The sequence below is a fragment of the Dictyostelium purpureum genome (assembly GCF_000190715.1).
Source record: "Dictyostelium purpureum unplaced genomic scaffold DICPUscaffold_451, whole genome shotgun sequence".
Taxonomy (NCBI): Eukaryota; Evosea; class Eumycetozoa; order Dictyosteliales; family Dictyosteliaceae; genus Dictyostelium; species Dictyostelium purpureum.
The window spans coordinates 1-23,875 of NW_003519785.1; the positions used below are offsets into that span (position 1 = coordinate 1).

A 23,875-nucleotide genomic window follows, 5' to 3' on the forward strand; every position below is an offset into this window, starting at 1 on the left:
TTTAAAAAAAAATATTGATAGAGAATAATAATTATATTACAATTATTATCCAATGAAATAAAATATTAATTTGAAAATTAATGTTATAAAAATCCTATTTAAATTTATTACAAAAAATAATTTTGAAAATTTTTTTTAAAATAAATTAAATTAAAAATTTTTTTGTACTAGGAGACAATACTAAATAAATGTATAATTATCGGTGTGAGTAGTTTATATAGGGTGTGGGTATAAAAAATTATATAAAAATTCATCAATATAAACATTTTTATATGTGGTGTGGTAAACCACTTTAAAAAAAGAAACCCCATACTATTTTCAGTATTATTATATACCATATCAAATAAAGTAATTCTATTTTCGTTTTTTATTTTTTTAGGGGTTTAAACTTATATGTATAAATTTAATACAAAAAAAAAAAAAATTAAAGAAAAAAAAAAAAAATAAAAAAAAGGAAAAAAAATTTTTTATTAGGTGAACATCTAATTGTTTAAAGTATCTCATATTTACACTTTTTAGATATTCACTTATAAGGGAATTTTTTTTGATCCCTTTTAGTATATTAGAATAAAGCAATTTTAAAATAAAAAATTAAACAATTCATATAAAATGAATTTTTTTAATCTTTATTAAATAATTTAAATAGAAATAGAATTTAACAATGTTTTTTTAATTATTTTTATTATTATTTTAATATATTTTTATATAAGTAGTATTATTTATTTATAATATGATACTATTCTTTTAATAATGTGGGGTTCATTAATGATATTATTAAATTATTATTATATATTAATTGGGCTGATTCAAATGAAATTGTTCCATTATAAAACTTTTGAGATAAATAAATTGTGCCACTGTCATCATCTGTATAAAATTCTTTATTTGTAATATTGATTTTTGTTGGATAGTATATATTAAAAAGAGTAGTTTTATAACTTGGGAATTCTGAAAAACAAATGTAGCCATTAATAATACCATTGAGGGGTTTAGAGTAAATTCTTATAGAACCATAACTCTTTGAGCTAAATTTATAATTATCACATCTTAGTATTATTGGTAATTTATCTTGACCAGAAACATTTTTCATAAAATTTAGAGAATTTAAAATTAAAAATATAAAAAATAGTTTTGTATAATAAATATTTTTCATTTTTTTATTAGTATTATTATTATTATTATTATCTATTATTTAAAAAAAATTATAAATTTATATTTTTTTAAAATTAAACAAAAAAAAAAAAAAAAAAATAAATTTAAAATAATTCGGAATTCCTGTGTTTATTTTATTTTATAATTGATCAAAAAGAAGAACCATTTTTAATTTATAGCTTGCCCAATTAAAAATGAAATAACAACAATAGATTTATAAAAAGTTGAGGGTGTTTAATTAACCATTGAAAAGTGGAAGTATAGTAGGGATATATTGTGATATATAAAAAAAAAAACAAATATTTAAAAAATCAGAATGTCTAAATAGATTTTTATATTTAAATATAAACTATAAATAAACAATTTAAAAATAAATAATTCAAGTAAAATTAATAAATTACATTATTTGGTTCATTATCTTTAATGAGATTATTAATTACAATAGCAACAACCAGGGTTTAGGTATTTGTTATTAATATTGTGTTAATTAATAGTAATATTTTGCCTTTTTAGAATATAAATATATAATGGATATATTATATTATCTTTACTATCTAACTATCTATTTACTTTGAAGCTTCTTCTTGTTGGTTTGGGGATCTGCTGCTGTGCATTATTGTTGATTAGTGAATAGTTTTAATATTTTGGTTTATATTGGTTATCAGTATTATTGTTATTAGTATTACTATCACTATTATTATAATTATTTGGTGTATTAACACCTAATGGATAGTCTGCATTATTTAATAATTTTGAAATTGATTTTGATTCTCTTGAAAAATCTGTTGATAGCTAAAACAAAATGTTGAGGAGATGATTTCATCTGCTTCTTCAATCTGTCATCTGCTCTTCATATATAAATAATCCTGGACCATTTCTTCCATATAGTTTTCTTTTTTATAATCTCTGAATGCCAATGATATTTAGAAATATTCTTCGATTATAATTGATTCATTTTCGACAAGTTATTTTGTTTGATACACCAAATAAATTCGATATTCACTTGTATAGTTTCCAGTGTTTTTTTTATAATTTCAAATTATAAAACCCTTTTTTAAAAATCAACAAAATCAAAACTATTTTATTATAACAATTATAAAAAATTATGTTTTTTTTTTTTTTTTAAAAAAATTGAAAAATATATCATGTTTTATTTGTCATTGAAAATGTGTCATATACATTATCAATTTTATAATAAAGAAATTATAAAAAGAGTGTGAACCTCAACCGCATTGTGTGGTTTTAATTTTTTTTTTTTTTTTTTTTTTTTTTTTTTTTTTTTTATTTATTTTTAATCAAATAACAAATAAAAATTTAATAAAATATTATTATTTAAAAAAAAACATATGTTTCTTATTACTTTTTATTTGTAAATTAAAAAAATAAATATTCACAATAAGTTTCTAAATAACTATTTCTTTTTTATTTTATTTATATTTTTTTTTATTTTAATTATTTTATTATTTTTCATTTTTAATATTTTTTTTTCTTCAATTTAAATAATAAATTAAATTAGAGAAAAGGAAATGAAAAAATTTATTTAGTTTTTTCTTCTTCAGATTCTTCAGATTCTTCAGATTCTTCAGATTCTTCAGATTCTTCGGATTCTTCTTCTGATTCAGAATCTTCAGAATCTTCAGATTCTGTGGGGTTTGTGTGAATAACTTTTCCGTTAACAATTTTAACATTACATGTTTCTTCAACTTCTTCATCATCATCTCTTGGTCCTCTGCAATACAAAATATATGAATAGGCGGATGATTCTTTTCCCAATTTGGAATCCTTATAATAATTTATAGCAATATCTGTAAATTGCTTCATTGTAATCTCTACTATTTTAGCCATTTTTTTTTTGCAATGTTTGGTACAGTTTTTTCCAATATTAGGAAAACCTTCAAAATCACGACATAGCTCTCCAAAAATATAGGTGTTGAATGAATTACAATCAGAAATATGGAAATTATCATGTACACACATTTTATATATATAGAATAAAAAAAAAATAATATATACACAATAAAAAAAAAATAAAAAAAAATTAAAAAAAAATAAAAAAAAAAAAATAAAAAAAAACATTTTGCAAATTAAAAATTTTTTTCTTTAATTTAGGGGTAAAATAACAAATTAATAAAAAAGATAAAAAAATCCCCATTCTGTGGTTCATTTTTAATAAAAATAATTAAAATTATTATTTATTTGGAAATATTATGATTTATATTATTTATAATTGTTTGATCATTAATTTCCCAATCTTTTTCATCATATGAACCAATAGATTTTAATAATTGTTTGGTTTTATTTGACATTTTGAAACCTTTTTCAACGAAAATATCTGAAGCAAAAGTTTTTTTGTTTTGATTGTGATGTATATTATATTTGATACATGATTTATGATTTGATTGTGAAACTATCTCTTGCCATTTTTCAAATTCTATTTCTTCACAATTATAGTATTTCTCTAATACTTTATATATTGTTTTAATTTCAATCGAATCACCATTTAAGGAGTAAATTGAATTTGAGTTTAAATTTGAATTTGAATTTACCCAACTCTTCTCATTAAATATTATATTTATTATGTTTCGAGCTAAAACTGTAATAGGTGTAGTAAACAAGTCTTTATATATATTTGGATAATATCCAATAACACTTGAAACTTGAATCGATAGGTGGAGAACGTCGTTTGGATGACCTATACCGGTTTCAGGATTTGACCAGATATCTGGTAAACGAATTGTTAATGATGGAATACCTCTTGATTTTTCGGCATATGTTAATAGACGTTCTGAGATTACTTTTGTTTGCATATATCCTATTGATGTACTTTCAAATCTTGGTAATATTTTATCTTCATCAAACTCTTCACCATTTAATGGCTGATTAAAGAATACTGAGAATGATGAAAAATGGACAATTGGTTTTTGTGTTTCGTTTGATACTGAGAATTTAATTAGTTCTTTAACACCATTGACATTTACAGGTTTACTTTCTTGGTAGTTTGATTGTAAATTTAGATCAGCTGCTGAGTTTATTATGATATCTACTTCGTTTGAAAGTATTGTATATATTTCATTTGAAAGTCCAAATCTATATTTTGAAATATCACCTGTGATTGCAATAATCTTTGATAGTTGTTGTTGAGTTAGACTATCATATAGTTGATGGTGTTTAAGATTATCTATAATTTCATTTACTGGGTTTGGTGAATTTGATTTATTTCTTATTAAACAGTATACTTTTGAACAGCTTTGCATTTGAACCAAATAATTTAATAAATATCCACCAAGAAATCCATTTGAACCTGTTAATAATATTGATTTATTATTATTATTTAATATTGATTCCATTGAAAATGGTTTTGATAATATTGAATCTTCTAATTTAATTTCATCTTGAATAAATTCTTCAATTGATTTTTTATTCTCTCTGTCTACTATTGATTCTTTCTTTGTATTATTATTTTTATTTTTGAATGTTTTGGTAATAATATCTATTGATTGTGAAATTTTATTGTTTTGTAGTTGTTGAATTGTAATTAAATTAAGACCAAATTGATTATCAATCCAGTTTTTTAATTGAACTTGCATTAAGCTATCAGATCCATATTGTGTAAGTTGGAGATCTAGATTTATTTTGGATTCATCTATTGATAATAGTTCAGAAATCTTATTTATAATTGATTGTTTCATGCTTTCATCACTATCACCACTTATTGAATTGATTGATTTGTTTGTTTTTCTAATCATATTTATTTGATAATCAAGTTTAGAAAGGTAATTGTTTGAATTATTTGATTGTAAGTTTTCAAAATCGAAATCTGATAAACAATAATTTGAATATTTGCTACTATTTTGAATGAATAAATCTAATGAGCTTAAAATCAATTGTGGTGAAAATAGTTTTAATAATGAGCTATGGAACATTGTTTCGATTGCATCATTTCTTGAAACAAAACCAGTTGAAGATATTGCACCTAAATTAACTGATAGTGATGGTAATCCAATGGACTGTCTGTATTTCGATAACGAGTCAACGACACTACAGGCGCTAACATAACAACATTGTTGATCTGAACCAAATATTGATACAACTGATGATGCTATTATAAATTGTTTTAATTTCCATGAACGTTGAATTGATTCATTGTGTAAATTGATTGCACCAATTGTTTTTGCACCATGTGCGATATTTACACGATTCATATCGACATCTTGAACATCACCAATATCGTTTACAAATGCAAAATGCATTACTGTATCGATATTTGTAATGTTTGAATTGGACTCTAGTTGGTTTAGTACTTTTTGAATTTCGTTGCTATCTTCAATATCGATTTGATTAAAGTGGAATTTGATTGTATTATCTTTTTGATGTTTAGTTTGATTGATTAATAGTTCTAATTCCCATTTTAATGGTGATCTTGATAGAATTATAATATTATCGATTGATTTGTTTGAATATTTAACAAGCCATTTCATTATTTCTAATATAATACCTGTTTGACCTGTTACTAATACGTTTTTACCAATATCTAATCTTGATATATCATAACTACTCTTCATTATAATTGAATCATTTTGTTGTTGTTCATTGAATACCTTTGATAGCATATCAGTATCATGGTTAACTACGATTTTACCAATATGTTGTCTTTGATTGATATATTCAAGTGCATTTTTGAATTGACTATTTGAATACTCAATGATTGGAATTGGTTCTAATTTGTTTGAATTGAACATTTTAACTATTTTTTTTAAATAATTTCTAAATAATGATCCTGAAAACTCTACAAGTTCTACATTATGATATCCATAGTTGTATTTAAAGTGATTGTTTGTCATATAATCATTTGGTGTTAAATGTGTAATTGAAAGATCTACAATTCTACCAGAAATATTTAAACATTCAAAGTTTGAATCCATATATTCTGATGATAATGTATTTAATATTAAATCTACACCTTGATGATCTTTATCACATTCTAGTTCTAATAATTTATTTTTAATTTGTTCAACATAGTTTTTATTTCTTGATGAATAAATACCAGTAATAAATGAGCCATATTTGTCTATTAAGTATTGTTCTTTATCTTTTGAACCGACTGTTAAAAATATATAACCTTTGTGTTTTTTATATTTTAAAAGTTCTAATGAGGATAGACCGACACCACCTGCTGCTGAGTGAATTAAAATTGTTTGATCTGATTGTAAATTACCAGTATAGAATATACTATGTAATGTTGTAACATAAATCGATGGAATAGATGCTGCTTGTACATGGTTCATATTATTTGGTTTATAATATACAAATCTGTAATCTATAACGACATGTGATCCACTAGTTTTTGAAGCTGTACCAAATACTTCGTCTCCAACTTTGAATTTCTTTACATCGCTTCCACAACGAGTTATAATACCACTAAAGTCATTACCAATATTTGGCATTTGACTTTTTCCATTTTCAGCCTCTTCTTCTTTACCATAATTGATATCGACATTATTTGATATTTGACCAATATACATTAAATAGTCTTTATAATTGATACCAGTACCTTTAACTTCGATTTCGATTTCATTTGGTTTTAATTGTTGTTTTTTAGTTTTTAATACATATTCTAAATTTGGATCAAGTTGAACCATTAAGTTGTCTTTATTTGTTTCGAATGATTCAGATTTAAATGTTTGTTTAAATTTGGTCTGTTTTTTATATCTTTCATAATAAACTGTGTTATTTGTAATTGTAAATTCCCTTTGAATATTTGATGTTGGATTTATTAATATATCGATAAGTGATAGTATGTTATCATTTTGAAGTGAAATATTATCAAAGTTTAATGTGAATAGATTTAATTGTGGAAATTCTACAAAATATCTTGCAGCACCAACGATTGATGATGATAAATAATTATCAGATGTTGAGTTTACTGATACTAGAGCATGTGTAAAGTAATATGATAGTTCATGTTGGAGTATGCTTTGATTAATTTGAATGTATTCGAATGTTATCTCTTTAAAGTTGGTTATATCTAATGTATCGATTGTTTTCATAAACATTATTAATGTTTTACATTGTTTAATTGAATCGATTGATTGTTGAAGCCAATGTTTAAAATCTTTGAAACTGTTCATTTGATGTATTTTGGTGTTAAATTGGCTATTTGATTTAAATAATTGGTTGATTTTGTAATTATCACTGTTTCCAAATAATATAATGTTATTGTATGATGTCAATTGTTCCATTGATTCTGTATTTGATAAAACTGTTTCATTTATTGTTGGTTTTCTTGTTTGAATTAAAAATACAAGGTTATCATTACCAGACATTATTGTGTCTTTGTAATTACATTCATCCAATAATTTGTACCAACTTGATTGTTTCATACAACATCTATCTTTTCTAATTTCTAAATCTTCTGTTGATGGCCACCATTGAGAGAATACACCGAATATAGAATCATATATAATTGATTTATATGGTGGCTCAATATAAATTAATTGACCGTTTGGAGTTAAAATGTTATGAATTTCATTTAAACTGAATTTAAGTTGTTTTACAACATGTAATACATTTGACATTATAACCATATCATAATACGATTGTCTTAATTCTTGATCAATGAGATGTTTTTCTAAATCTAGAACACGATAAATAATATTGATTCCTTTGATATTTGAAAACTTTTCTTTGATGTCAGTAAAAAATGATGCGGAAATATCACTCCAAGTAAACTCAATGTCAATGTTTGATGATGGATTGTCGATTAATAGTTTATTAATCTTTTCGAGTACAAGTATTGATAATGAGCCTACACCTCCTCCGAATTCTAATATTCTGAATACAATTGGTTCGTTAACAATTGGTTTGATAGTTTCTAAAATTATTTCACTTAATAGATTGTTTAATGGTTGAACAACTTTTGATGTTTTATAAAAGTCTTCTAAAAACCCACCATTAAAAAGTGATTGAGCTGTGTCAGTATATTCGTCATCATTTTCTAATGGGAATATTTGTTTTGCCATTATTTTGGTGGTTTTTTCAAATAGCTTTTCGTTTTTATTAAGTTGTTTATTGAATAGGTTTATTTGTTTTATATTTCCTAATTCGTTATATTTTTTTAAATTTTCGAAAATGAAAATAAAAAAGTTTTCATTTATTGATTCTCTGTAATAAAGTTGTTTAAATTGGTTGTAATCGATTGTTGATAATGTTTCATTGTTGATATCTGGACATCTTTGATTGATATGTGTATAAAAGAGTGATAATAGATATTCATTTGATATTAATTCATTATCTTGATCTTTGACACTTAGTTCATCAATTTGGTATAAATGTTTGAATAATTCTGGTTTGTTAATTATAGAGTCTTTTGATTGTTGATATGGAGTGTAGATTTCATTTGATGGTGGTGGAATAATTAGAGTGTTGTCGATGATTGGTGTAAGTGATGTACAAACAATATTTTTAATTTTAACTAATAATGTACCATCGCTTAACATTATTTTAATTGACCCAGAGTATGAATATGAGTCAGTTCTTGATTTCATTTCAGAATATACATATAATTCAGATTGTTGATTATTTGGTGGTATATTTGTTGAATAGTATTTTAATCCTTCAATTCTGTCTAATACAATTTGACATTGAGTTTTAACAAAACCCAATATACCATGTAAGCATGAATCTAATATTGCAGCATTAAAGAATGATTTCATTGAATCGTTTTCAATTAAATGATTAAATTCATTTTGATTTTGAATTTCATTTAATGAAACAATTGAAAGTGAACAACTATCTCCAATATAACACTCTTTGACACCTTGGAATAGTCCTTTATAAGTTAATCCAGTTTTGATTTTAATTGATTCATAAAGATCAGATTTGGATAGTTTGGTGAAATTACATTTGGTTTTTAATTTATCAATATTTATTTTGTTAATTTCATTACCATGTTTGAATAGACTAAAGTTACCAGTGGAGCATAATACCCATTGATTTGTAGTTGTATCTTTGAAATGAGATTTGACATTGTATTCATTCTTTGATAGTGTGTTGATTGTTGTTTGTAAACATTGATTGACTCCATCTTGTAAGATTAATGGTGTTCTGAATTCGATATTATTGATTGTAATATCTTGATTTGGATATATGTTGAATAAATTTATAACATATCCACATCCTGGGAAGTAATATTTGCCTTTTACTTGATGTCCTTTTAACCATTGGAATGGTAGTTTTTTAGTATTAATAAATGTTTGATATGATATAAATGGTGATTCATTTGTATTACCAAGATGTTGAATTGGAGGTCCTTCTTTTTTAATCTTTTCATATGTTGAATTATTTTTGAAATACATTTTATCATCCCATTGATATAGTGGTAAACAATTGACTGAAATGGTGCTGATACTATTGTCGTTGTGATTAAGTTGTGATTTAAAATTAATATTAAATGAGTGGTTTACATAAAGTGTTGAAATTGTTTTTAAAAATTCATCATAGTCATTTTTCTTTTTGTGAAGTGGTGAATGAATAGTTATTTTATCTCCATTATTGAAATATGGTGATTGTTTTGATTTCATTTGATTTAAATAGAATGATAGTGTTGGATGTGGTGCAACTTCAATAAATGTTACTTCATTACCATAGTTGTTTTCTTCAATATATTTGTATATGTTTGAAATGGTTTGAGTGAATCTTACTGGTTGTAAAACATTTTCAAATACATATTCTGAATTGAATGGTGTTGTTTCGTGATTAAATAAATTTGTTGTGACTGTTGAAAATACAGGTGTTGTTGATTGATTTGATTTAATGATCATTGAACATATTTCATCTTTAATAACTAATTGGCTTGATGTATGGAATGATGATAGTGACCCTAACATTGCACAAAATATATCTTTTGATTTTAAATCAGCTGCAATTTCATTTAGTAAATGTTCTTTACCTGCGATTACAATTGATGATGGTGAGTTGTAACAAGCAAATTCAATTGTTGGGTATTTTGATGAATAATTTGATATATATTCTTCAGCACTTATATTAACAGATAACATTCTACCAGTACCAGTTGTTTTATTTTGAGCTACCGATCTGTGGTATACTAAATAACATAATGTTTCAAAGTCAATCATACCAGAGCAATATGGAGATGATACTTCACCAAGAGAATGACCAACGATTAAATCTGCTTTGATACCCCAGTGTTTATATAGTTCAAATAATGATACTTGAATCATTACATTCGCAGGCTGTGCAAGAATTGGCTCATGTATTGATATCATATCATTATCATCTATTGATCTTAGCTTTTCTAAAACAGAGTATCCATAGTATTTGAAAAGTTCATTATCGAATTTATCTACCCATTGCTTGAATATTGTTTCATTTTCATATAGTTCTAATGCCACTCGATTATATTGGGATCCTTGGCCACAGAGTACAAAAACTGTAAATGGACTCTTATTTTTAACTGTAATGTTGGAAAATATATTTGAATTTGATGATATTTCATTTTTTTTGTCAACAAATTCATTCCAGTTACTTGCAATAATAACTGATCTTTGAACAAGTGATGTTGATTTATATTTAATTTGATTGTTTGCAAATTTATTGAAATCTAATGCGTTTGATTGATTGAATATTATTTTTTTATAGTTATCTAATGATATCGATGAGTTGGATGAAAATGGTATTAAATACTTTTTATTTATTATTTTTGAGTTTTGACTTTTATTTATACTATATTCTGATAAAATAATACAGCAATTTGAACCTATATATAAATAATTAGTATTATATTTTATCAGAATAATAAACTTGATTAATTAGAATACGTACCAGTTACCCCAAAGTTATTAATAGCCATAATAGTATTTTTATTACTATTGAATGGTGTTGGTTCAGTTACAACTTTTAGACGCCATTCTTCAAATTTGATATCAGGATTTGGTGATTTAAAGTTGATATTTTGGGCAAATGATTGGTTTTTAAACATGACACAACATTTGATTAATGCCATTACACCTGATGATGCTTCACCGTGACCGATATTTGATTTGATAGAACCAATCAAAACTTGTTTGTTTGTATCTTTGAATACTCTTGAAATACCTTCTAGTTCTATTGGATCTCCAGTTGGTGTTCCAGTTCCATGACATTCAAAATAGTCAATATCTGATGCATTGATTTGACCATTGGTAGATTTAATAGCAGATTTAATATTTTCATATTGTGATGATTTTGATGGCGAATAAAAGTTTGCTTTATCATAGTTACCATCTACATTTGAACTTGAGCCTTTGATAACACAATAAATATTATTACCATCTTTGATTGCTTGTTCTAAACTCTTCAATACTACAACTCCAACACTTTCTGAACGTACATACCCATCAGCATCTGATGAGAATGAGTGGCACCTTCCAGTTTGACTTAAAAGGCCAAGATGGGTAAATGATTTTGAGATATGAGGATCTTTGAAAATAAAAAAGTTTAAAAATTAAATTAGTAATTTTATTAAAATTAAGAGAAAAGCAAATTGTATAATACATACCAATAATGAAATTAACACCACCTACGATAGATAAATCTGAAACACCATCTTTAATTGTCTTGTAACCAAGGTTAATCGCATTTAATGATGAACTACATGCAGTATCGATAGTAAGTGATTCGCCACGAAAATCGAAACAATATGATATTCTATTGGCAACTGAATGTGTTGATGAACCAAATATATTACTCTGAGTTTCGAATGGAGATTTGTTTATAGTACAATAATCTATGGTAGAAGAACCCATAAAAGTACTTGTGTTTGAACCTCTTAATGTTAATGGATCTATCCCACTATCTTCTAATGCTTCCCATGTACATTTTAAAAGCATTCTTTGTTGAGGATCGATAGAACTGACATTCTCATCACTTGGATGGATACCAAAGAAAATAGGGTCAAAAGATTTCCATTCATCAAGAGGAATAAGACCAGCATATTTACAAACGATATCACCTGTAGCAGCATAGTTATCTGACCATCTTTCAGATGTTTCTACGATACCATTGAATCCACTCGATAACCCATTCCATAATTCATTTGTATTTGAAATTGATTTTGTTAAATCTCCACTTGGAACTCTAAAACCTACACCAATAACTGCGACATCCCCATTATTTCTTTCATAAACTTTATTTTTATCTATTATTTCCATTATTATTAAGAAAAATAAATATAGTTAATATATTAAATATAAGAAAAATAATAAATAAAGAAAAGAAAAAGAAAGGAAAATATTTTAAATTTATATGTATATTTTTAAATGTTTTTTTTAAAATTTAAATTAAATTATTAATTAATTTTAAACCTTTACTACCTTTATTTTATTGGAATATTTTAATTAAATATTAACTACATCCCTTTTTTAGTGAGATTAATAAACTGTTTTGAAAATATTTGTAAACATTAATCTTCCAATCTTTTAAAAGTGGTTAAAAAGTAAAATATAATAAAAAACCAAAATTTTAAAAAAAAAATAAAATAAAAAAATATTGTTTTGCCCCAAAAAAAATTAAAAAAATAAAAATATATTTAACCACCAAATTTATCACCACACACGTTTTATTAGATTATTCAAATATTAATTAAAAAAAAGATAAAAAAATCCCCCATTCGGTGGTACATATTTAAAATAAACTTTTTTTTTTTTTATTAATAATATGTTTTTTATATATTTTTTATTTGTAATTATTACGATTTATATTATTTATAATTGTTTGATCATTAATTTCCCAATCTTTTTCATCATATGAACCAATAGATTTTAATAATTGTTTGGTTTTATTTGACATATTATAACCTTTTTCAATAGAAATATTTGAAATAATATTAAATTGATACTGGTTATGGTATGCATTAAATTTGATACATTGTTTTTCCTTTGATTTTGATACCATCTCTTGCCATTTTTCTACATCAATATCTTTGCAATTATAATTCTTTTCTAAGATATTATATATTTCTTTAATTCTAATTGGTTTATCATTTAAATTATAAATTGAATTTTGATTTTGATTTACCCAGCTTTTTTCATTAAAAATCATATTTATGATATTCTTTGATAAGGAGGTTATTGGTGCAACATATATAATCTTATTAATATTTGGATAGTATCCTAAAACACTTGAGGCATGAATTGATAATTGAAAGATATCTGTTGGATGACCAATACCGGTTTCAGGATTTGACCAGATATCTGGTAAACGAATTGTTAATGATGGAATACCTCTTGATTTTTCGGCATATGTTAATAGACGTTCTGTGATTACTTTTGTTTGCATATATCCTATTGGTGTGCCATCAAATCTTGGTAATATTGTATCTTCATCAAACTCTTTGTCATATAAAGGTTGATTATAGAATACAGAGATAGATGAAAAATGGACAATTGGTTTTTGTGTTTCGTTTGATATTGAGAATTTAATTAGTTCTTTAACACCATTGACATTTACAATTTTACTTTCTTGATAGTTTGATTGTAAATTTAGATCAGCTGCTGAGTTTATTATGATATCTACTTCGTTTGAAAGTATTGAATATGTTTCATTTGAAAGTCCAAATCTATATTTTGAAATATCACCTGTGATTGCAATAATCTTTGATAGTTGTTGTTGAGTTAGACTGTCATATAGTTGATGGTGTTTAAGATTATCTATAATTTCATTTACTGGGTTTGGTGAATTTGATTTATTTCTTATTAAACAATATACTTTTGAACAACTTTGCATTTCAACTAAATGATTTAATAAATATCCACCAAGATATCCATTTGAACCTGTTAATAATATTGATTTATTATTATTATTTAATATAGATTCCATTGAAAATGGTTTTGATAATATTGAATCTTCTAATTTAATTTCATCTTGAATAAATTCTTCAATTGATTTTTTATTTTCTTTTGTATCTGGAGCTGGTTCATTCTTTTTATTATTTTTATTTTTAAATCCTTTAATAATAATATCTATTGATAGTGAAATTTTATTGTTTTGTAGTTGTTGAATTGTAATTAAATTATGGCCAAATTCATTATCTACCCAATTTTTTAGTTGAACAATGACCAAACTATCAAGACCAAGTTGGGTTAATTGGTAATCTAAGTTAATTTTAGATTCGTCTATTGATAATAGTTCTGAAATCTTGTTTATAACTGATAACTTAACACTTTCATCATTGTTAATATTTGATTCCATAGATTTGTTTGTTTTTGTAACCATGTTGACTTCATAATCAAACTTATAATGAGTATAGTTTGTAATAACTGGGGGTACCTTTTCAAAGTTAAAATCACTAAGACAATAATTTGAATATTTATCACTATTTTGAATGAATAAATCTAATGAGCTTAAAATTAATTGTGGTGAAAATAGTTTTAATAATGAGCTATGGAACATTGTTTCGATTGCATCATTTCTTGAAACAACACCGGTTGATGAAATTGCACCTAAATTAACTGATAGTGATGGTAATCCAATAGACTTTCTGTATTTTGATAATGAATCAGTTACATTACAAGCGCTAACATAACAACATTGTCTTTCTGAGGCAACAATTGATGAGGCAGATGATGCCATTATATATTGTTTTAATTTCCATGAACGTTGAATTGATTCATTATGTAAATTAATTGCACCAATTGTTTTCGCACCATGTGCGATATTTAAACGATTCATATCGACATCTTGAACATCACCAATATCGTTTACAAATGCAAAATGCATTATTGTATCGATATTTGTAATGTTTGAATTGGACTCTAGTTGATTTAGTACTTTTTGAATTTCTTTGCTATCTTCAATATCGATTTGATTAAAGTGGAATTTGATTGTATTATCTTTTTGATGTTTAGTTTGATTGATTAATAGTTCTAATTCCCATTTTAATGGTGATCTTGATAGAATTATAATATTATCGATTGATTTGTTTGAATATTTAACAAGCCATTTCATTATTTCTAATATAATACCTGTTTGACCTGTTACTAATATGTTTTTACCAATATCTAATCTTGATATATCATAACTACTCTTCATTATAACTGAATTATTTTGTTGTTGTTCATTGAATACCTTTAATAACATATCAAAATCATGGTTAACTACAATTTTACCAATATGTTGTCTTTGATTGATATATTCGAGTGCATTTTTGAATTGACTATTTGAATACTCAATGATTGGAATTGGTTCTAATTTGTTTGAATTGAACATTCTAAATATTTTTTTTAAATAATTTCTAAATAATGGTCCTGAAAACTCTACAAGTTCTACATTATGATATCCATAGTTGTATTTAAAGTGACTGTTTGTCATATAATCATTTGGTGTTAAATGTGTAATTGAAAGATCTACAATTCTACCACAACTGTTTAAACATTGGAAGTTTGAATCCATATATTCTGATGATAATGTATTTAATATTAAATCGACACCTTGATGATCTTTGTCACATTCTAATTGTTTTAATCTGTTTTTAATTTGATGAACATAGTTTTTATTCCTTGATGAATAAATACCAGTAATAAATGAACCGTATTTGTCTATTAAGTATTGTTCTTTATCTTTTGAACCGACTGTTAAAAATATATAACCTTTGTGTTGTTTATACTTTAATAACTCCAAAGATGATAGACCTATACCACCTGCTGCTGAGTGAATTAAAATTGTTTGATCAGATTGTAAATTACCAGTATAGAATATACCATGTAATGATGTAACATAAATCGATGGGATAGATGCTGCTTGTACATGGTTCATATTATTTGGTTTATAATATACATATCTGTAATCTATAACAACATGTGATCCACTAGTTTTTGAAGCTGTACCAAATACTTCGTCTCCAACTTTGAATTTCTTTACATCTCTTCCGCAACGAGTTATAATACCACTAAAGTCATTACCGATATTAGGAATTTGGTTTGTACCATTCTCAGCTTCTTCTTCTTTACCATAATTGAGGTCTAGATTGTTTGATATTTGACCAATATACATTAAATAGTCTTTATAATTGATACCAGTACCTTTAACTTCGATTTCGATTTCATTTGGTTTTAATTGTTGTTTTTTAGTTTTTAATACATATTCTAAATTTGGATCAAGTTGAACCATTAAGTTGTCTTTATTTGTTTCAAATGATTCAGATTTAAATGTTTGTTTAAATTTGCTTTGTTTTTTATATCTTTCATAATAAACTGTGTTATTTGTAATTGTAAATTCTCTTTGGACACTTGATGTTGGATTTATTAATACATCGAGAAGTGATAATACATTTTCATTTTGAAGTGAAACATTATCAAAGTCTAATGTGAATAGATTTAATTGTGGAAATTCTACAAAATATCTTGCAGCACCAACGATTGATGATGATAAGTAATTATCAGATGTTGAGTTTACTGATATAAGAGCATGTGTAAAGTAATCTGATAGTTCATGTTGGAGTATGCTTTGATTAATTTGAATGTATTCGAATGTTATCTCTTTAAAGTTGGTTATATCTAATGTATCAATTGTTTTCATAAACATTATTAATGTTTTAAATTGTTTAATTGAATCGATTGATTTTTGAAGCCAATGTTTAAACTCTTTGAAACTGTTCATTTGATGTATTTTGGTGTTTAATTGTTTATTTGATTTAAATAATTGGTTGATTTTATAATTATCACTGTTTCCAAATAATATAATGTTATTGTATGATGTTAATTGTTCCATTGATTCTGTATTTGATAAAACTGTTTCATTTATTGTTGGTTTTCTTGTTTGAATTAAAAACATTGATTCATCATTACCAGACATTATTGTGTCTTTGTAATTACATTCATCCAATAATTTGTACCAACTTGATTGTTTCATACAACATCTATCTTTTCTAATTTCTATATCTTCTGTTGATGGCCACCATTGAGAGAATACACCGAATATAGAATCAAATATTATTGATTTATATGGTGGCTCAATATAAATTAATTGACCGTTTGGAGTTAAAATGTTATGAATTTCATTTAAACTGAATTTAAGTTGTTTTACAACATGTAATACATTTGACATTATAACCATATCATAATATGATGGTCTTAATTCTTGATCAATGAGCTGTTTTTCTAAATCTAGAACACGATAAATAATATTGATTCCTTTGATATTTGAAAACTTTTCTTTGATGTCAGTAAAAAATGATTCAGAAATATCACTCCATGTAAACTCAATGTCAATGTTTGATGATGGATTGTCGATTAATAGTTTATTAATCTTTTCGAGTACAAGTATGGATAATGAGCCTACACCTCCTCCGAATTCTAATATTCTGAATACAATTGGTTCGTTAACAATTGGTTTGATAGTTTCTAAAATTATTTCACTTAATAGATTGTTTAATGGTTGAACAACTTTAGATGTTTGATAAAAGTCTTCTAAAAACCCACCATTAAAAAGTGATTGAGCTGTATCAGTGTATTCGTCATCATTTTCTAATGGAAATATTTGTTTTGCCATTATTTTGGTGGTTTTTTCAAAAATTTTAATATTCGATTTGTGATAACAAAATTCTTTTAATTGTTTTTTATTTCCTAATTCGTTATATTTTTTTAAATTATCGAAAATGAAAATAAAATAGTTTTCATTTATTGATTCTCTGTAATAAAGTTGTTTAAATTGGTTGTAATCGATTGTTGATAATGTTTCATTGTTGACATCTGGACATCTTTGATTGATATGTGTATAAAAGAGTGATAATAAATATTCATTTGATATTGATTCATTATCTTGATCTTTGACACTTAGATCATCAATTTGGTATAAATGTTTGAATGATTCTGGTTTGTTAATTATAGAGTCTTTTGATTGTTGATATGGAGTGTAGATTTCATTTGATGGTGGTGGGATAATCAATGTGTTGTCGATGATTGGTGTAAGTGATGTACAAACAATATTTGCAATCTCAGCTAATAATGTACCGTCGCTTAACATTATTATAATTGATCCAGAGTATGAATACGAGTCAGTTCTTGATTTCATTTCAGAATATACATATAATTCAGATTGTTGATTATTTGGTGGTATATTTGTTGAATAGTATTTTAATCCTTCGATTCTTTCTAATACAATTTGACATTGATTTTTAATGAAACCTAGCATACCATGTAAGCATGAATCTAATATTGCGGCATTAAAGAATGATTTCATTGAATCGTTTTCAATTAAATGATTGAATTCATTTTGATTTTGAATTTCATTTAATGACACAATTGAAAGTGAACAACTATCACCAATATAACATTCTTTGACACCTTGGAATAGTCCTTTATAAGTTAATCCAGTTTTGATTTTAATTGATTCATAAAGATCAGATTTAGATAGTTTGGAGAAATTACATTTGGTTTTAATTTCTTCAATAACTATATTATTTATTTCATTACCATGTTTGAATAGACTAAAGTTACCAGTGGAGCATAATACCCATTGATTTGTAGTTGTATCTTTGAAATGAGATTTGATATTGTATTCATTCTTTGATAGTGTGTTGATTGTTGTTTGTAAACATTGATTGACTCCATCTTGTAAGATTAATGGTGTTCTGAATTCGATATTATTGATTGTAATATCTTGATTTGGATAAATGTTAAATAAATTTATAACATATCCACATCCTGGGAAGTAGTATTTGCCCTTTACTTGATGTCCTTTTAACCATTGGAATGGTTGTTTTTTAGTATTAATAAATGTTTGATATGATAAAAATGGTAATTTATTTGTATTACCAAGATGATGAATTGGAGGGCCATCTTTTTTAATTGTTTCTAATGTTGAATTATTTTTGAAATAGGTTTTATCATCCCATTGATATAGTGGTAAAGTATTGACTGACATTCTGCTGTCGATACTACTATTGTTGTAATCTATTTGTGATTTAAAATTAATATTAAATGAGTGGTTTACATAAAGTGTTGAAATTGTTTTTAAAAATTCATCATAGTCATTTTTCTTTTTGTGAAGTGGTGAATGAATAGTTATTTTATCTCCATTATTGAAATATGGTGATTGTTTTGATTTCATTTGATTTAAATAGAATGATAGTGTTGGATGTGGTGCAACTTCAATAAATGTTACTTCATTACCATAGTTGTTTTCTTCAATATATTTGTATATGTTTGAAATGGTTTGAGTGAATCTTACTGGTTGTAAAACATTTTCAAATACATATTCTGAATTGAATGGTGTTGTTTCGTGATTAAATAAATTTGCTGTAACTGTTGAAAAAATTGGTGTTGTTGATTGTTTTGATTTAATATTCATTGAACATATTTCATCTTTAATAACTAATTGGCTAGAAGTATGTAGCGATGATAATGTTCCAAGCATTGCACAAAATATATCTTTTGATTTTAAATCAGCAACAATTTCATCTAATAAATGTTCTTTACCTGATACTACAATTGATGATGGTGAGTTGTAACAAGCAATGTTTACTGTTGGGTATTTTGATGAATAATTTGATATATATTCTTCAGCACTTATATTAACAGATAACATTCTACCAGTACCAGTTGTTTTATTTTGAGCTACCGATCTGTGGTATACTAAATAACATAATGTTTCAAAGTCAATCATACCAGAGCAATATGATGCTGATATTTCACCAAGAGAATGACCGACGATTAAATCTGCTTTGATACCCCAGTGTTTATATAGTTCAAATAATGATGCTTGTACCATAATGTTTGATGGTTGTGCAATTGTATGAGCATGTACTGATTTCATATCTTTATCATCGATTGATCTTAGCTTTTCTAAAACAGAGTATCCATAGTATTTGAAAAGTTCATTGTCGAATTTATCTACCCATTGTTTGAATATTGCTTCATTTTGGTATAGTTCCAATGCCATTCGATTAAATTGCGATCCTTGGCCACAAATAACAAAAACTGTAAATGGACTCTTATTTTCGATTGTAATATTTGAAAGTGAATTTGCATTTGATGATTTAAAATGGTTCTGTTTATCATTAAAGTCATTCCAATCACTTGCAATAATAACTGATCTTTGAACAAGTGATGTTGATTTAAATTTGATTTGATTGTTTGCAAATTTATTGAAATCAAATGTGCCTGATTGATCCATAATAATTTGTTTGTATCTATCAAGTGAAGTTGATGAATTGGATGAAAATGGTATTAAATACTTTTTATTTATTATTTTTGAGTTTTGACTTTTATTTATACTATATTCTGATAAAATAATACAGCAATTTGAACCTATATTAAAATAATTAGTATTATATTTTATCAGAATAACAAACTTAATAAATTATTATACATACCAGTAATACCAAAGTTATTTATAGCCATAACAGTGTTTTTATTACTATTGAATGGTGTTGGTTCAGTTACAACTTTTAGACGCCATTCTTCAAATTTGATATCAGGATTTGGTGATTTAAAGTTGATATTTTGGACAAATGATTGGTTTTTAAACATGACACAACATTTGATTAATGCCATTACACCTGATGATGCTTCACCGTGACCGATATTTGATTTAATGGAACCAATCAAAACTTGTTTGTTAGTATCTTTGAATACTCTTGAAATACCTTCTAGTTCTATTGGATCTCCAGTTGGCGTTCCAGTACCGTGACACTCAATATAATCAACATCTGATGCATTGATTTGACAATTGGTAGATTCGATTGCTAACTTAACATTTCTATATTGAGATGATTTTGAAGGCGAATAAAAGTTTGCTTTATCATAGTTACCATCTACATTTGAACTTGAACCTTTGATAACACAATAAATATTATTACCATCTTTGATTGCTTGTTCTAAACTCTTCAATACTACAACTCCAACACTTTCTGAACGTACATAACCATCAGCATCCGATGAGAACGAATGGCACCTTCCAGTTGGACTTAACATACCTAACTGGGTAAAAGATCTTGAAATATGAGGATCTTTCAAAATAAAAAAACATGTTAGAATTTCTTTTAAATTATAATTTAAAAAACTTTTAATACATACCAATAATGAAATTAACACCACCTACGATAGATAAATCTGAAACACCATCTTTAATTGACTTGTAACCAAGGTTAATCGCATTTAATGATGAACTACATGCAGTATCGATAGTTAGTGATTCGCCACGAAAATCGAAACAATATGATATTCTATTGGCAACCGAATGAGATGTGGATCCGAAAATATTATTTTGAGTTTCAAATGGAGATTTGTTCATAGTATAATAATCTATAGTAGAAGAACCCATAAAAGTGCTTGTGTTTGAACCTCTTAATGCTATTGGATCTATTCCACTATCTTCTAATGCTTCCCATGTACATTTTAAAAGCATTCTTTGTTGAGGATCGATAGAACTGACATTTTCATCACTTGGATGGATACCAAAGAAAATAGGGTCAAAAGATTTCCATTCATCAAGAGGAATAAGACCAGCATATTTACAAATGATATCACCTGTAGCAGCATAGTTATCTGACCATCTTTCAGATGTTTCTACGATACCATTGAATCCTCTCGATAACCCATTCCATAATTCATTTGTATTTGAAATTGATTTTATAAGATCGCCACTTGGAACTCTAAAACCTACACCTATAACTGCAACATCACCATTATTTTTTTCATAAATCTTATTTTTATCTTCAATTTCCATTATTATAAAGAAAAATAAATATTGTTTGTAAATTATAAAAAAGAAAAAGAAAAGAAAAAAATTAAATATATATTTTTTTAAATTTAAATTATTAATAGAATTTTTTTAAAACTTTATTACCTTTAATCAATTGGGGTATTTTATAAAAGTAAACTAAATAATAATAATTTCTTTTAAATATCGAGATTATTAAACTTTTTTGAAAATATTTGTAAACATTAATATTATCTAATCTTTTAAATGTAAAATCTAGTTTTATAATACACAAGTTTTTACATAAAAAAAAAATTTTATTAAATTTTATTAAAAAAAAAAAAATAAAAAAAATAATTAATGTTGTTTTCCCCTTAAAAAAATTTAAAAAAAACCACCAAATCTATCTGTCCACCCCAAATATGTCTATTAGATTTTCAAATATTAATAAAAAAAAAAGATAAAAAAAACCCCGAACTCGTGGTATATTTTTGTTTATAATAATATAATTTTATTTTTTGGAATCTTTTTAAAATATTATTATTATTTATTAATATATTTTAAACTTCTTGTTCATTCCCAATCTTTTTCACCATATATACCTATTTTCGAAAGAATAATAGGTCGATATTGGCCATGATATACATTAAATTTGGTTTATGGTTTTTCCTTTGATTTGGTACAATTTCTTTCCATTTTTCTTTATCAATATTTTTGCAATTATAATTCTTTTTTAAAATATTATTGATGAATTTAATTTTACCTTTAAAAAAACAAAAATAAATTATGAAAAAAAAATTGAATATTAATAATAAATCATATAGATTGCAATTAATTTTCAAGTGGCCACTTTAATTTTAAAAATAAAAATAGAATAATAATCATAGATTAAAATAAAAATATTATAATGGCTAATATTTAGATTTATTTAATTTATTTTACACAAAAAAAAAAAAAAAATTAAATTCTTTATGTATCTAAGTTGTTTTTTTTTTTTTCCAAATATAAAAAATTTTAAAGTTTAATTTTATTCACGAAAAGAGCTTTCTTCTGTATCATAAGTATCATCATAATGGCTATCGCTATGAATTGAAGACTAAGTAAACAAAAAAAAAAAAAATAAAAAAAAATAATTAGTATTATAACCCAATAATTTAAATATGTGAATAAATTTAAAAGTACTTACCAAATCTATATCATCTTGCTTATTTACAGTCGGGTTTTCTTTTTTAGATTTGCTATTTACTTTTTTTAATTTATCTTTGTTATTATTACTATTGCTGTTATTGCTATTTTCATTGTTTTTATCTATTTCTACATTTTGTTTACTAAAATCGCTGTTATTTAAATTATTGTTGTTCTTTATTTTATCTACACTATTATTTTTTGAATTTAAATTGTTATTTTGATTATTTATTTTATTTTTACTATTACTGTTATTATTAAAATTATTTAAATTTTTATTTTCATTTACATTTGTTGGTGATAACATTTGATTATTATTATTATTGTTGTTATTGTAATATTGGTTCATTTTTCTGGTTCTATGACGGTACTCTTTGTCAATTTCATCATCCTCTTCCTCTGTAGATAATTCAAGTTGAGGGAAAAATGGTTTTCCTTTTTTGAGTTGGGTAAGAGGTGTTTTTAATGGTGTCTTCATTGGTGTCTTGATTGGTGTCTTTATTGGTGTTTTATAATTTATTTTTTGCTGATTTTGTTGATTATTTGATGATGGGGTTTTGGGAGTATAGATTTGATGTTGATAATTTTGATATTCTTCATGATAACTATTATTATTGTTATTATTTATATTATTAAACTGGGGCTGTGGTTGATAAGGATTTTGGTAATGTTGTTGATACTCTTGATATTGATTTTGATTTTGATTTTGGTTTTGATTTTGATTTTGATTTTGATTTTGATTTTGATTTTGATTTTGATTTTGATTTTGGTTTTGGTTTTGATTTTGGTTTTGTTGTTGGTATTGATAATTAATATCTGGTTGTGGTTGTTGATAATAGTATTG

General features: G+C 24.9%; 5 protein-coding genes across 5 annotated transcripts; all 5 read right to left on the reverse strand.

The window, feature by feature from the left end:
• Window positions 1-736: 736 nt before the first annotated feature.
• DICPUDRAFT_158549 (uncharacterized protein) lies at window positions 737-1,153 on the reverse strand (the record flags this gene model as incomplete). Its single annotated transcript, XM_003293605.1, has 1 exon — window positions 737-1,153. One exon carries the CDS (start codon window positions 1,151-1,153, stop codon window positions 737-739), a length of 417 nt encoding a protein of 138 aa, XP_003293653.1.
• A 1,697-nt stretch (window positions 1,154-2,850) lies between these two features.
• On the reverse strand, window positions 2,851-3,129 carry DICPUDRAFT_13674 (uncharacterized protein; the record flags this gene model as incomplete). The annotated part of the gene is made up of 1 exon (XM_003293606.1): window positions 2,851-3,129. A coding segment is annotated over one exon (279 nt), but the record flags the coding sequence as incomplete, so codon positions are not given.
• Window positions 3,130-3,344: 215 nt separating this feature from the next.
• DICPUDRAFT_158551 (uncharacterized protein) lies at window positions 3,345-12,359 on the reverse strand (the record flags this gene model as incomplete). Its single annotated transcript, XM_003293607.1, has 3 exons — window positions 3,345-10,927; window positions 10,993-11,628; window positions 11,708-12,359. The coding sequence occupies 3 exons, from the start codon at window positions 12,357-12,359 to the stop codon at window positions 3,345-3,347; spliced, it is 8,871 nt and encodes a 2,956-aa protein (XP_003293655.1).
• Window positions 12,360-12,882: 523 nt separating this feature from the next.
• DICPUDRAFT_158552 (uncharacterized protein) lies at window positions 12,883-21,873 on the reverse strand (the record flags this gene model as incomplete). The annotated part of the gene is made up of 3 exons (XM_003293608.1): window positions 12,883-20,453; window positions 20,519-21,154; window positions 21,222-21,873. The coding sequence occupies 3 exons, from the start codon at window positions 21,871-21,873 to the stop codon at window positions 12,883-12,885; spliced, it is 8,859 nt and encodes a 2,952-aa protein (XP_003293656.1).
• A 575-nt stretch (window positions 21,874-22,448) lies between these two features.
• Window positions 22,449-23,875, reverse strand: DICPUDRAFT_84200 (uncharacterized protein; the record flags this gene model as incomplete). The annotated part of the gene is made up of 3 exons (XM_003293609.1): window positions 22,449-22,609; window positions 22,882-22,942; window positions 23,033-23,875. Coding segments are annotated over 3 exons (1,065 nt in total), but the record flags the coding sequence as incomplete, so codon positions are not given.